General features: G+C 39.1%; 1 protein-coding gene across 3 annotated transcripts in view; it reads left to right on the forward strand.

The window, feature by feature from the left end:
* Window positions 1–11,598, forward strand: part of LOC121632312 (dynamin binding protein) — a 48,613-nt gene extending 37,015 nt beyond the window's left edge. For 2 of the 3 annotated variants that reach the window (XM_041973679.1, XM_041973682.1), the window contains 13 exons: window positions 4,261–4,475; window positions 4,657–4,756; window positions 5,114–5,261; window positions 6,150–6,167; window positions 7,000–7,199; window positions 7,325–7,455; window positions 7,557–7,661; window positions 8,437–8,565; window positions 8,666–8,998; window positions 9,119–9,307; window positions 9,396–9,594; window positions 9,696–10,366; window positions 10,605–11,598. In XM_041973679.1, the coding sequence (XP_041829613.1) occupies window positions 4,261–4,475; window positions 4,657–4,756; window positions 5,114–5,261; window positions 6,150–6,167; window positions 7,000–7,199; window positions 7,325–7,455; window positions 7,557–7,661; window positions 8,437–8,565; window positions 8,666–8,998; window positions 9,119–9,307; window positions 9,396–9,594; window positions 9,696–10,366; window positions 10,605–10,790 (2,624 nt within the window). In that variant the 3' untranslated portion in view covers window positions 10,791–11,598. The remainder of the gene's footprint in view (window positions 1–4,260; window positions 4,476–4,656; window positions 4,757–5,113; window positions 5,262–6,149; window positions 6,168–6,999; window positions 7,200–7,324; window positions 7,456–7,556; window positions 7,662–8,436; window positions 8,566–8,665; window positions 8,999–9,118; window positions 9,308–9,395; window positions 9,595–9,695; window positions 10,367–10,604) is intronic. The other variant, XM_041973680.1, reaches the window with a different exon arrangement.
* Window positions 11,599–13,390: the final 1,792 nt, after the last annotated feature.

Consider the following 13,390-nt stretch of genomic DNA (forward strand, 5'->3'; position numbering starts at 1 on the left):
GATTAGTCACACAGATGGACCAGACTCCACCCATCTTACTCAATTTATCCTCCAGAAAATGCTGTTGCAGCCACATGTAAGGCCATAATCAGTATTAGGAAATGGATGGAATAGTTTTGTTTTGTTTTTTCTTCTTGTTGTTTAAGTACCTGAAAAATATGAACTTGCAATCAAATTGCAACAAGGCTTTGTACCATGATAGAACTCATGATGTGCAGGACATGGAGTTACTTATCACACTAAGATTACAGGGTTTATAATGTTAGTTTTGGAAAATGTAACTTGTTAATAGGATAATGTAGCTTTAACAGAACAGGAACACATAGTTCTGTGTCTGCAGCAACCATATGCAGTCCAGCTCCAGGTTTTAGTGTTTCCCAAGTGGTCGTCCTCCCTGGTGTGTGTGTGTGTGTAGTAATGGTGGGTTCCCATCCATTCTCATGGTAATTGGAGCTCTGGTATGGAGTTTTTGCAGTCGAGTGTGCCATCAAGTCTCTGGAACTGGACTTCAGCTTGACAATGGACTGTCTTAGAATAGGTGGCGTTGTTTGAACCGCTATGTGTGAAGGGGTGTTGTTGGGTTTTAAGTGGCTTGAAGAGGGTTGCGAGCAGCAGGTGGGTGAAGCCTCACCATCTCCTCTTTTCTCCCCTTTACTGTCTTCTTGTTTGAATGCACGGTAGAGAAAACACATTGCCTATCAGAGATCGCATTATAACTTATAAAATGAATTTCACAGTTAAGATTTAAGGATTTTGTAAAGTTTTCATTTGTTTAAAAGTTTTAGAAGCGCTGTCAAATCCCAGCATTACATTAAATTGTATGCATCAAATTGTGTTAATCAAAATAATACCCATTTAGCTCATTTTCTAAAGTAAACTTTACAAATAAAATGGCTTGAAAACAAAAACTAGAGTTTGTGCCTAAGTCAAAAGATTATACAAATGAACCATAAATAATCATGTGTGCATTCCACAGTCTCACTCACATTTGTGTAACATTAAGCCATGCAGTCTGACTGAACTGTTGTTTGTTTTAGCTGATAACCACTAATTCTGATAAATCCTTGATAACTTCAGCTAATTTATCAGTTGGCTTGAGTCATCCTGTCTGATGATTAATGAGGGTGTAGCAAGAAGTGTTTTTCTGTCTCGCATCACTTTACAGTGTCATTAAGTAGACTACACTCCCTGCTGTGACTCTATTAGAAACAACCCATCTGTACGCTTAGATGTTACATGTTTAGTCGGAGAAGGGCTGAATGTCATAACCAGTTTTAGTTTCAAACCTTTACAGGGTGAAATATTCTGACTTCTTTTGTAAGAAATGGGTGTTGCTGAATAAATCCCAGAACCTTCCCAACATTCTTCTGCTTCACTGATACAAAACAGACCTGTTCCAGGTTTTTGTCAGCAAAGATATGTTTTTGAACAGCCCCCACATCTGCTCTATTGATTCAACCTGTTGAATCTTGTGGAGTAAAAAGCATTCAAAGCTGGGATGCACATTGCCTAAGTTGGCTTCGCTCCTTCGAATATAGCAGCCATTATTTGTTGCAAAGAGCTCACTTAACCAGTGTATTTAGGTTTTTTTTTTTTTACTTTAAATTTTGTAAAGGAAAGGAATGGCAGTGCCATATTTCCCTTATTTATTTGCTGACATGAGCCACCCATTATGTTCTGTTTGCTAATATAGACACTGTCTTTGTGTCCAGTCTTTTTAATTTGTGTATCCAGGTCAGCAATTGAATGTAACTCATTTGTGACCTGCATACTGCCTGCAGAACAATGACCCCTGTTTTTTCTTTCTTGTTTAGAAGTTTTCACCTCCATAAAGATATGCTCACACTGCAACTAATTTACTCAATGCCACACCAGTTGTTGTCTTTGATTTGGTTTTTCTTATGGTTTTTCCTCCATGTAAAGCTCAAAAACTTCCGTTTAGTATGTTTGTTTTCGTATCTTGAAAAGGAAATGCATGACTTTGAGGCAAACATTATGGCTATTCTAGGCTATGTTGAATACGAGTGTATATGGAGCAGTGCATGTGTGAGTGTACACATGTAAATGAGTGTACATGGCAGGTTTGTAATACTTCACAGGACAAAATTCCCCAGAAATGGGTCAAAATCTGGTCATGAGGCTCCACAGGTTGGCTCTGATAGAAATGGCTGCATATTCAAGCTTGTTAAGTGGAGCACATGATGTGGTTTTGTATGAGTGTGTGTTTGATCAAACGTGGGAATCAATTCCAATTAAATTCTGGGTCTTTTGTGTTCACTCTGTCCTTATTGTGTTGCCATGTGACTTCTAAAACAACCATTAGTGAACAACTTTTTCATTGGTGGGGAAATGCACGCGAGTTGGCAGAGCTGCAGTGACGGATGCTGCATGCAGATATGCTTCAAGTGATGAGAAAAGCTCATTTGAGTTGAGCTGTAGCCAAGTCACGTGAAAAGGTAGAGGGACAAAAGGCAGGTGATCCATGGATCAGACGCACGCTGTTGTTTACAAAATATTAAGTGTATTTTGACAACCTAACCTTCAAGTTTAACTTGTTTGTTTTACAAACGCATATTGTGTGGTTCTCTTGCATTAAATGTGATTACTTAAGAGTATTTTTTTTCTCAAATATGGTCATGGGTGTTGTGGGTGTCAACAAACAAGTATGGGATTGTAGCGTTGTTGGGTATGTGGAAAGGAAAGGGGGGGGTTAATTGAGGGTAAGCAGAGTTAACTTCATTTAGCCTCTGACAGCATCTGTTCAAGGAAGAAGGCTGACGTCACCTCCACAATGCTGCACCTGCTAAATCTGCTTACTTGTCTCAGATCTTCACACTCAAATATCCATCAATCAAAATATTGCACTCTTTTACAGATTTATTCATCCCATGCATGGTGTTTTTATTTGTACAGGTGAGAGTGTGGACATTTTTTTTTAAAATTGATTTTAAGTTTAAAGTGATCTTAAATTACTTTTTTTTGTGTGTTTAGCATGTTTAGCATGACCACTAAACAAACATTTCGTCGCTTATTGTCACCAGCGTTGCAAGCATTGAGGAAAAAACAAAGCAGTTTGCATATACATGCATACTTCAAAACATTGAGGAAAAAAACAAAGTTAAGGTTTCCACAGCTTATAACAATAATTCAAATAAAATGCGTACAGACAGAATAAAACAAAATGGAACAAATGTAATCAAGCAGAGTCAAAATCAGTAAAGACTGATAAAATTATGTATTTAGAAAAGATTCTGCTGATCTAATCTCTTCAGGCAGCTTACTGCTTTTTATTGCCCGTAGAACAAAGCTCTGTCATCTGTTTATTTATTTTTTAAAACACAAATAGGAGCCCTCAGCTGGATGATTCCAAGAGTGGATGCAGATTTCTAGAAAAAGCAGATCATATGTAGCTGTGAGAAAGACTGCTAAGTGCCTTAAAAGTCAACAGTAAAATCTTAAATTCAACCTTAACCACTGGATCCCAGTGCATATGAACGGATAAGAGTTTAGATTTTCTCTAGTGTTGCCTTTTTCCACAGCTGTAGTAGTGCTTTGTTACAGCTTAAAACTTAACCGTCTATCTTTTACAATGTGATGAAGGATTCAAGTCTGTCTCCTACTAGAAGTGTGCAGACACTTCAGCAGTGGTCATTCCCTCTAATCTTCGTGTAAAATGTACATGAGCCCCTCAAGTAGCTCCAGTTCTCTCCCCTGCAGTCGTGCTATCTCTCTTCTCACTCACTAGCTCTTTTTTAAAGTCCCGTTTGGTCCCTGAGAGCCCATATGTCTCTGGTTGCTGTCACAAGCTATTGTACCACACACAAAGAGCCTAAGTCCACTCCAGTTTGGTCTCCATTCATGAAAAGCAGCGGTGCGTGAAGCAGGCTCTCCCTTCAGTCCCAAGCTTTCCCAGAGATCAGCCCTCTGCGAGTGATAGCAGGGACATGCATGTTGGACAAGATGAAGAGTTTAGGGTGGACTGGGTGGGTGGGCATGAGTGTTTGGTTTCAAATGAAGGGCGACATTGACTGGGAAACTGTTTCTCTTGACTCGTCCCATTATCATTTTGCATTAACCCATTTTTGGTCTAACAAGCTTGTGTTCTGCTAATTAATTTGCAGATAAATGGGTAATATCTTAAATACGATTTTAATCAAACACAGTACATATATTTGAAAATTGTGTTTTTATGGTTCTTTTTCAGAGTGACGTAATGCTGAATTTCAATTAGGTTAAATCCTTCTTTTCTTGTCTTTCCAGAGATGACGCTTTTGTCATCTCAGCCCAAACCCCTGGACTCAACTCCAATCTCAGACACGACCCCCACCGCTGGCACAGACACTGAGGATCCTGAGTCAAGGATGCTGGAGAAGAGGTCAAAGGTCATCGAGGAGCTGCTGCAGACCGAGAGGGACTTCATCAAAGATCTGCAAATGTGTGTCAAGGAGATCACTGAGCCACTGCAGAAGAAACAGGTAAGAAGGAGACGGAGTACAATCTGGGAAAGGATTTACAAGGGAATGTTTTTTATGTTTACACTTCTGGAGTAGATGTGAGGTACGTTTAACTTTATTCAACTCAAACAGAAGGTGACAGACAAACTTAACCTGATTCTAATATTCTAATGTGTTGTTGGCACATTCTGTCTTCCTAAAGGTGAAGAATGTGGACTTTGACAGTCTTTTTGGCAACATCTCCTCAGTAATTGACTTGTCCCAACGGCTGTTTGAAGCACTACAGGAGACAGATTCAATAGGTAAGGAGTCATTTTAAAAAATGCACGACCAATCAGGAAGCTTCCTGTCTTTGGCAAGCTGCACCTTTGTACTTACCTTATGTTGCACTTGTAAACAGTCTCATGTTTGAATTTTTATGGCTGAAAACAACTTGTAACACACTTTGAGATTAGCCAGTTTGACAGGAAGTAAACTGGACTATGATTATGTGATTTCTGTTGAATTTGTTTAAGCATTTCTCCTAAACAGATTTCTTTTATTACTGTGTATATTAGATTTTTCTTTTTTTTTTTTTTTTTTTTCGTATTAAAGCATATTCTTTCATTTCCTGCTGAAATAAACCTATGTTTTTATATTTCTCTACATTTACCTCTCAGGAAAAGTATTCCTTGACTTCAAAGCTGAGCTGGAGGAGGTTTACAAGCTATACTGCCAAAATCACGATGATGCCATCTCTCTGCTGGAGACTTATGAGAAAGATGAAAACATACAGCAACATGTGCTGGAGTGTCTGGAGAGGCTGAGGTAGGTCACATAAAGGGCAAAAAGTGTCTAAAAAAGGGTTTGATTGTTAGCTGTAGATTTCAGATTTGACTTGTGTTTGAATTTTGCATGTGAGTAACCAAAAATGTGCACGTTTTTGTGTGATGGCATGAAAACAATACAGTAAAAATTAACAGGAAATTACTTAATTTAAAACATGTTTGCAGACAAATCTATAATATTCCTTTGAAAGTAGCTGTTTGTCAGCGCAGATGTGACTGTGCTCCATTTCAGTGTTTTTGTAGACCTCAGTAATGTGGAGAAGTTCAGGAATGTGCCCTACCTAGTTTCTCCTGTCCAGTTTCACCATCTGTGACTCCGATACTTAAGTGAATTACAGCCTACGTTTGAAGATAAACACGCCTTCTCTTAGCCAGGAAGCTGTAGAAGGAAAAAAACAAGAGGCTCTGAAAACAAAGAAAAGAACAATGAACAACTCAGCTCTGCTAATCCCTTGTTCACAATAAGTTTAGCTGGATTCCATTTTCACTTTTTCTGATAAGGTTGGCAGCTTTGTCAGAGCAAGAAATCACTTCTTAAATGTGTTTTGCAACATACTAAGATTAGAAAAGGTCATATGTGTTACCGCCTTCCAGATCACATGATCGAATTCCTGAAGTTTCACTGTGACGCTGGGCTGATGTTCAGGTTTAAGAGAGAATTTACCAAACAAAACCATAACAACCACCAGTCCAGCTGGATCCACTCTTTCACTCACCATATACTGTTTTAAAACTTAACATGAACAGTCTCCCTTCAAGTTCAGCTGAATTAAGTATCTGTTGAAATCAACTACGTAAGTCCACATATCAGGCTTACATTATAAATCTTGTTATCTTTTTTATCTCTTTCCATCTCTTCCTTTATCAGAGCCATATATCGTGAGTGGTAAGTCTCCATAATGAGCATCAGCATGATTTCCAACTTAAAAATCTCCCTGACTGCATGCCTTTTGCTCACTAACTCTCTTGGAAATGATCTGTGTGTGTGTTTATGCGTGGTAGCTTAAGGTGAAAGTGTGGTTTGAGAGTGGTAAACTCTGAAACAACTGTGCTGAATTGCTATGGGCTCCTAATATGTTGTGGGTTGTGTTTGCATGTGCATTGTTTGCAGAAAGGTGCTCAGTTTAATGTGTATGACCCAACTCCTTCCCACCTGTATGGATAAAACAATGGTTGATCTTGGGAAACAATGCCATCTACTGGACCAAAACAGCAACAGTTGTTTACATTAGCAGGTGTATTTTTTTCTTTAAAAAAACAGCTTATTTTCTGTCTAATGACATGATTCCTCATTTTTACCTGCTCTAAGAAGACAGGTTATGTGTATTAGGACAGTTTTATCAAGATTATAAAAACAATTACTGTGATTTAATAACTTTTGATCAATTTGATTCTCCAAGGTTGGAGTTTATTGAAGCTTTTTGTCCTGTAGATTGCATTAAAATGAAGCAAATCAACTTTCTGTTCCTTCCTTGATCTTTAATGTTTCCCAAACACTGATCATCATCAGAACATGTGAATATATGATGATGATTGCACATCATTGGATCATGAAATCCACATGATAGAAGTGAGACATTTCTGCATCACAGGGAAGAAACATTTCTCATCAGAAGTCTGTAGCAGTGACGGTCTTGTTTCATCTGCTATGTAGAAACATTTACAATCCTCAGATCCTCATTCACCAACACCGCTTGCTATGTCTGCCATCTTTTTAGGGGTAAAACAAATTACATCAACCTCGGCTCTTTCTTGATTAAGCCGGTTCAACGTGTGATGCGTTATCCACTGCTGCTGACGGAGCTTCTCGGGGCCACTCCGGAGAGCCACCACGACCGGCTCCAGCTCACTCAGGCTGTGCAGGCTGTCAAAGAGATCAATGTAAACATCAATGAGTACAAGCGCAGGAAAGATCTTGGTAAATGCCTTCAGATTTTATCTTTGGTTACTCTTTAAAAATCTGGCTTAGAAATTATTGCACACAAGCTGGTTTTTGCTTGATCACATCTGTACTGTCTAAAACTGTTTCCCTGCTGTCCACAGTGGTGAAGTACAGGAAAGGAGATGAAGACACATTCATTGACAAGATCTCCAAGCTCAGCATGCACTCCATCATTAAAAAATCTAACCGTGTTAGCAGCCACCTCAAGCACCTCACAGGGATTTCACCTCAGGTTTGTTTCTGCTCTGAGCTAAGTTTTTTTTAACCTAACTTGACTTGAATCATATGGATATTTGTCTAAAATGTCATTGATTTAACTTTTTTTTTCTCCAGATCAAAGATGAAGCATTTGATGAGGCTGAAAAGAAATTTAGGCTTCAGGAAAGACTCATCAAGTCTTTTATTAGAGACATTTCCTTGTACCTGCAACATATCAGGGTAGGAACTCATACATGGAAACCACACACATAAAAAGTAAACCAGTGTACAATGCCATTTTACTTCCATTAAAATAAGAAATTAGAAGAATCTGAAAGTTTTGATATTTTGCTCCAGGCTTTCTAGAAAGAAATTTCTTTGTTTTTCTATGGACTTTGGCTGCTGCTTTAATTTTTTTCTTTTTAATTGATTTGTTTTAGCCACACAAAACTCTTTCAAGCATTGAAAAGGCATCTTAAGTGAGGGATTAACTACTGGTACACATAATGAAAATCTCAAAAAAAAAAAAGAAATTTCAGATCACATCATCTGCCCTGTTGCAAAGAGGCTTCACTTTAGTTAGATATATAAAGAAAAAAGCAAAAATTTAACAGACAAAACTATATTTTCAACCCCATAGTGATTAACAAAGACCTAGTAACCAAAACATAGCATATCTTAACATGTTGTTCAGTGTCTTTTAAAATATTTTGGTCAAGTAAAGGACAAAAGAATAAGTAGTAAGACTTTAAAAAAATATTTGCAGCAGATTTGAGTGATTTTATCTAAAAAAAAATCCAGCAAATACTTGACACAGAACCTGACAACTGCATCTGGACCTTCAAGAAGCCTGGAGAGCTATTACCGAAGACTACCTACCACAGAAACTACTTCCTGTCATCCTGTAAATGTTTATATTAAACTGAGGGGTGGCTCAAGACTTTTGCAAATGTCTTTGTTTATTATAACTCATTTATATTGTCTCAAAGTTAATCTTAAGTAATGGTCTCTTTAGGAATCAGCATCTGTGAAGGTCTTGGCAGCCATCAGTTTTTGTGACATCTACACCGAGCGCAGCATGCTAGATCCTGAACGCTTCCAGAGAGCTCATCGTGCCATCAGCGACAAGCAGTTCACACAGTTTGTAAGTCCTCGTCATTTCTGTGGTCTTAGTTACACTGTTTTATGTGGCAAGAATTCAGGACATTACATAATCTGTTGCACTCCACTCCTGTCCTGAGCAGAAGGAGCGCACAGAGGCCTTGGTCATCAACCCACTCACCCAGCTCCTCCTCATGTTCGCCGGGCCCCACAAACTCATCCAAAAACGCTTCGACAAGCTGCTGGACTACGACAACTGCAAGGAGCGTGCTGATCGGCTGAAGGACCGCCGCATCCAAGACGAGCTGCAGGTGACACGCAACAACTACGAGGCACTCAACGCCCAACTTCTGGACGAGCTTCCAAAGTTCCACAGTGCAGCGGAGGAGCTGTTTACAGGCTGTGTGAGGGCCTTCGCTCAGGCCCAGAAGGACTTCATGAAGACCACTCTTGGAGAGCTGAGGCCTCTTCTGCAGGTTGTGTGTTTCCAAAACTTTTGAAGGCTGAATAATATACAGAAATCTACCAAATAGACCAAAATCTTTACTAATTTTACCTTTTGTTAACTGGAACCTTTTTTTCCTGTTTATCTTTAGTTTTCTAAAAAAATCGTTACAGAAGGAAACTTGATTGCACAGTTTCATGAAGAATACAGTCACTGCCTCCAACTACTTCAGAGCTTCAGCTTCTGCCCAGAAAACCTGCCGCCTGCCACAACCACAAAAAAGCCCTTCGAGAAGAAAACTCTAGAGAAGCAGACCTCAAAAAAGCAAATGTCGGGACCTGTAAGTTAAACTGACTTTCTTCTTTATTTTAATCAAGAACTCAAATGGAGTTTCAGCTCTGGTCTAATTGCTTGCGCTCCTCTGTTAGCCTAACCACGTTATGCAGACAGATGAGCACCGTGCAGGACTTCTGGTCCGCTATGGTCCAGAAAAACTTTTCCAGGCTGAGAGAAACTTCAATGCTGCCCAGGACCTGGACATTTCTATACAAGAGGGGGACCTTGTGGGTGTAATCAAGCAGCAGGACCCCATGGGAAGCAACAACCGCTGGCTGATTGATAATGGAGGTAGGTTATTTCTACTGGACCTCAGAAAAAGACAAACTCCTCAGTTAAATGTTGAATTTACATTATGTGTTTGCCTTTATTTTCTTGCTTTTGTTTTGCAGTCACTAAGGGATTTGTATACAGCTCCTTCCTCAAACCCTACAACCCACGCAGGAGCCAATCAGATGTTTCCATTGAGAGCCAGTCATCCAATGAGTCGGGTTACGGCGGCTCCTCCCCTGTTTTCTCCCGACAGAACAGCAACAGCACACTGACCTTTAACCAGGAGACAGCTACTGTCAGCTTTTCTACATCACAATCCCAAAGCCAGTCATCCCCACACCCATCACTTGACTCTGCCTCATCCCGTAGAAGTCACCACAGAGACGTTCCCAACCCCGACTCTGTCAGTCAGAGCAACTCCATAAACTCCTCAAACTCCTCAAACCCCTCAAACCGCAGAGACTTTTCAGATCAAACTCACAGAAATGTTCCTGCCCACAGAGACTCAGAGCCGTCTTACAGGCACTCAGGCAACCACAGAGACTCTTATGATACCAGTTACGGAAGTGGACACAAGGAGACATCAGACTTCTCCGAAACAGACTCTTATTCTTCTCAAAGAAACAGCCGATCACAACGATATGGACACGCAGACAAAAGCTACAGTTCACATCAGTGGAGAAATGGAGACGATAGCAGCCAGAGGAAGTCTGCCTACACCAGAGAGGAGTTTATAGAGCCAGACCCGGAGCCAGAACCAGAACAGGACGACAAGCTAGATAGTCATCAGGTAAGACAGTGAAGGCTGCATTCTGCTTTGAATGCAACTTTGCTATTATTTATTACGAACTGTCTCTAAAGTGCCCTAAGATGACGTTGTGAATTGGAGCTGTACAAATGAAGCTGAAAGCAATTTAAATACATTTACTGTACATTTAAGTTGACTTTATTCCGAAAAAACTTTTAGTAATTCAAATAAATACAAACTAGTAATAATAAAATAATTTTTGTATTGTTTATTTACCCAGATTTACTACGCCCTCTACGCCTTCAACGCCCGATGTGCTAATGAACTGAGCATCTCAGCCAATCAGCGACTGCGGATACTGGAGTTCCAGGACATGAATGGCAACAGTGAATGGTGGCTGGGGGAGGCAGGGGGTCGACGAGGATACGTGCCTTCCAACTACATCCGTAAATCAGAGTATACATAAACAAATGTTGTCTCAAAGAGGATTTTCGGACCTTAAGAGCTCTTCAAGCACCAACAGAACAAACAAACATCTCAACACGCTGTGACTTATTTTTCAACTGTTTTCATGAAATTTGATAAGTATTGCTGCACACTCTGCTCCTCACAGTCAGTTATATGCCTATATTTATAGACTTTTTTTTTAATATATATATTTTTTTTTTATTTACTGCCCTCCTGTTTCTAGAAAAAACTATAAAAAAAGTGAACTGCCATATTCTGCAGCTGAGGACAGTGAATTGCATGTTGTAGAAAACAGTTTGGCTCATGGGGAGATTGCAATGGAAATGTGAATGTTTAGACTTCCGACTGGCTCTTATAAACCAGCATCAGACTGATCTAAACACTGAGTTTTTTTTCTGCATGTGTTTTCTTTTTACACCACTATGATGATGCATGAATACAAAGCAAATTTATACCATGCTGTTCAGATACCAAGGCTTTAGGCACTTAACGCTGGTGGCTGGTTTGAAGTGTCTGTCATGCCATGGACACCAGTTTGGAGTGTGGTCAAATTAATAAGGATCATTTGGCATGTATGTGGTTTACAAGCACTCCTTTTTAACTTTGTCAGCAGCCTGACTGCCTTTTTACTGGGCTGACTGTAAACATCTCCTTGTAAGGAGAGACAAATGGTGATATTGTGGTCTGATTAAATTCCATTCCACATAGTTCCTATGTATACTAAGGGCTATATAATGCTGTATATTGAGAATAGGATCTTTCGCCCGCTGTAAAGTGATCACTGTTTGAATAAAAAAGAAAAAACACCTAACAGCTTGAGTGAGCTTTTTTTTTTTTGTCTGCAATTGCCTGAAGTGGTGTGTCTTAATCCTTTTGAGTTAATTCACATCACACACACACACACTAGTATAATAGACTGTACTGTACTTGTATAGCTTCTCTAGCCATCTTAACCACTGAAAGCGCTTTAACACTACATTTCATTCACTCATCCATACAGCACTTCTACTGTTACATATGTTTTGCTCTATCACACAAATTCATACCCTGATAGGCACATTGGGATGCAATGTGGGAGTCAGTGTCTTGCCCAAGGACACTTCGGCATGTAGTCAGGGTAAGCCTGGAATCAAACTTTTAGGCTGGCAGACGACTGCTCTTCCTCCTGAGCTACCTGCCCATTGTAGTGGTAATATGAGGGAATTTAACATTAGCATATTGACACAAAATATTCTGAACTAAATATTTAAACTTAGCACAAATGGTAAATGTGGAAATATAAAAAAAATAAACCTGCAAATGCTTTTTTTTTAAATATATATTTTTTTATATAATTTTTTCCTAGTTTTCACATGTTTTCCCTTTTTTTCTTTTCTTACTATTGCTTTTGTTTTTTTTATGTTTTATTCTTTCGCCATGCCCATGCTGTTTTTGCGTTACCCACTTTCAAATTGTTTTTGCTTTTTCCCTTTTTAATGTGCTATCCTTACTGTAAAAATATAAATGCATATTTTAACAGCCTGGTCTTGAGCCTGCAATCACTCAGAAAAACTCAACCCTACACTTTGCCAAACACTTGCAAATTTGACCCTAGATGAGTTCTGTTCACTACAAATAATGCGTGACACTTATAATTGTTTTTGTGGAAGAGGATTTGCTTCCTGTGTGTGTGAACTAATGCCTTAGCAGCTTTAGCAGGAGCTGATGCCCCCCTGCTGTGAAAGTAGGCAAGGAGTTCAGTCTGAAATGCTTTAAGAAAAATATTTAAGTCAGACCATTTAAACATAAGAACTGGTAGTTTTTGAATTAAAGCATATAATGTGGCAACACTGCAAGATAAAACTGTAAAAAAACACACTAAGTTCCCTCACAGTTGTGTAGTTTGTAGATTTTATGTAAAAAGCAGATGAAAACACAGCTTTCATGTCCACAACTCATATTCTTGCAAACATTTTAATTTGAAGTTTCATGACACTGTTCATTGGTTGGATGTTGTCAGGAAAACACTGGGGGGCGCCAAATTAATATTTGTTTCATCCCTTTTAAATTTGTATTGGTACTAGAACCAAGGATTGCTTCGGGTGTTTTAGCCACATCTGTGGGGTCATCCTCCATGAGTCCAGCCTATTTATTTATTTATTTATGTTGCTGTACGCATGTAACCATGTGTAAAATAAATCATATTATTGTTTCAGGTGGAGTTTTATCAGTTGATATTTTCTAAACCTTTAATGTCATGTTGTATATGATGTGGATACAGTATTCTCTCTATGCCTATTCATCCATTCATTGTGTATACACGCTTATTACCAGCACAGGGTGTTAAGGAGACTGGAGCATATCCCAGCAACTACAAGGCAAGAGGCAAGTGAAACCGTGAACAGGCTGCAAGTACATCACAAGACCAACACAGAGAGCCAAACAACCACTCCCGGTTAATCAGTCCGAAACAAGACACAAACATATTACACAAAAATATGAAATATACAGCACATATAACGGATTACTGATATAATTTTAACTTCATTTTGTAAAGTCCCTTATTCCCATCTCCACCACCCCATCTGTTACAACAGGAACCGGCTCTGTTCAGTTCTC

The sequence above is a fragment of the Melanotaenia boesemani genome, chromosome 21 (genome assembly GCF_017639745.1).
Source record: "Melanotaenia boesemani isolate fMelBoe1 chromosome 21, fMelBoe1.pri, whole genome shotgun sequence".
Lineage (NCBI taxonomy): Eukaryota > Metazoa > Chordata > Actinopteri > Atheriniformes > Melanotaeniidae > Melanotaenia > Melanotaenia boesemani.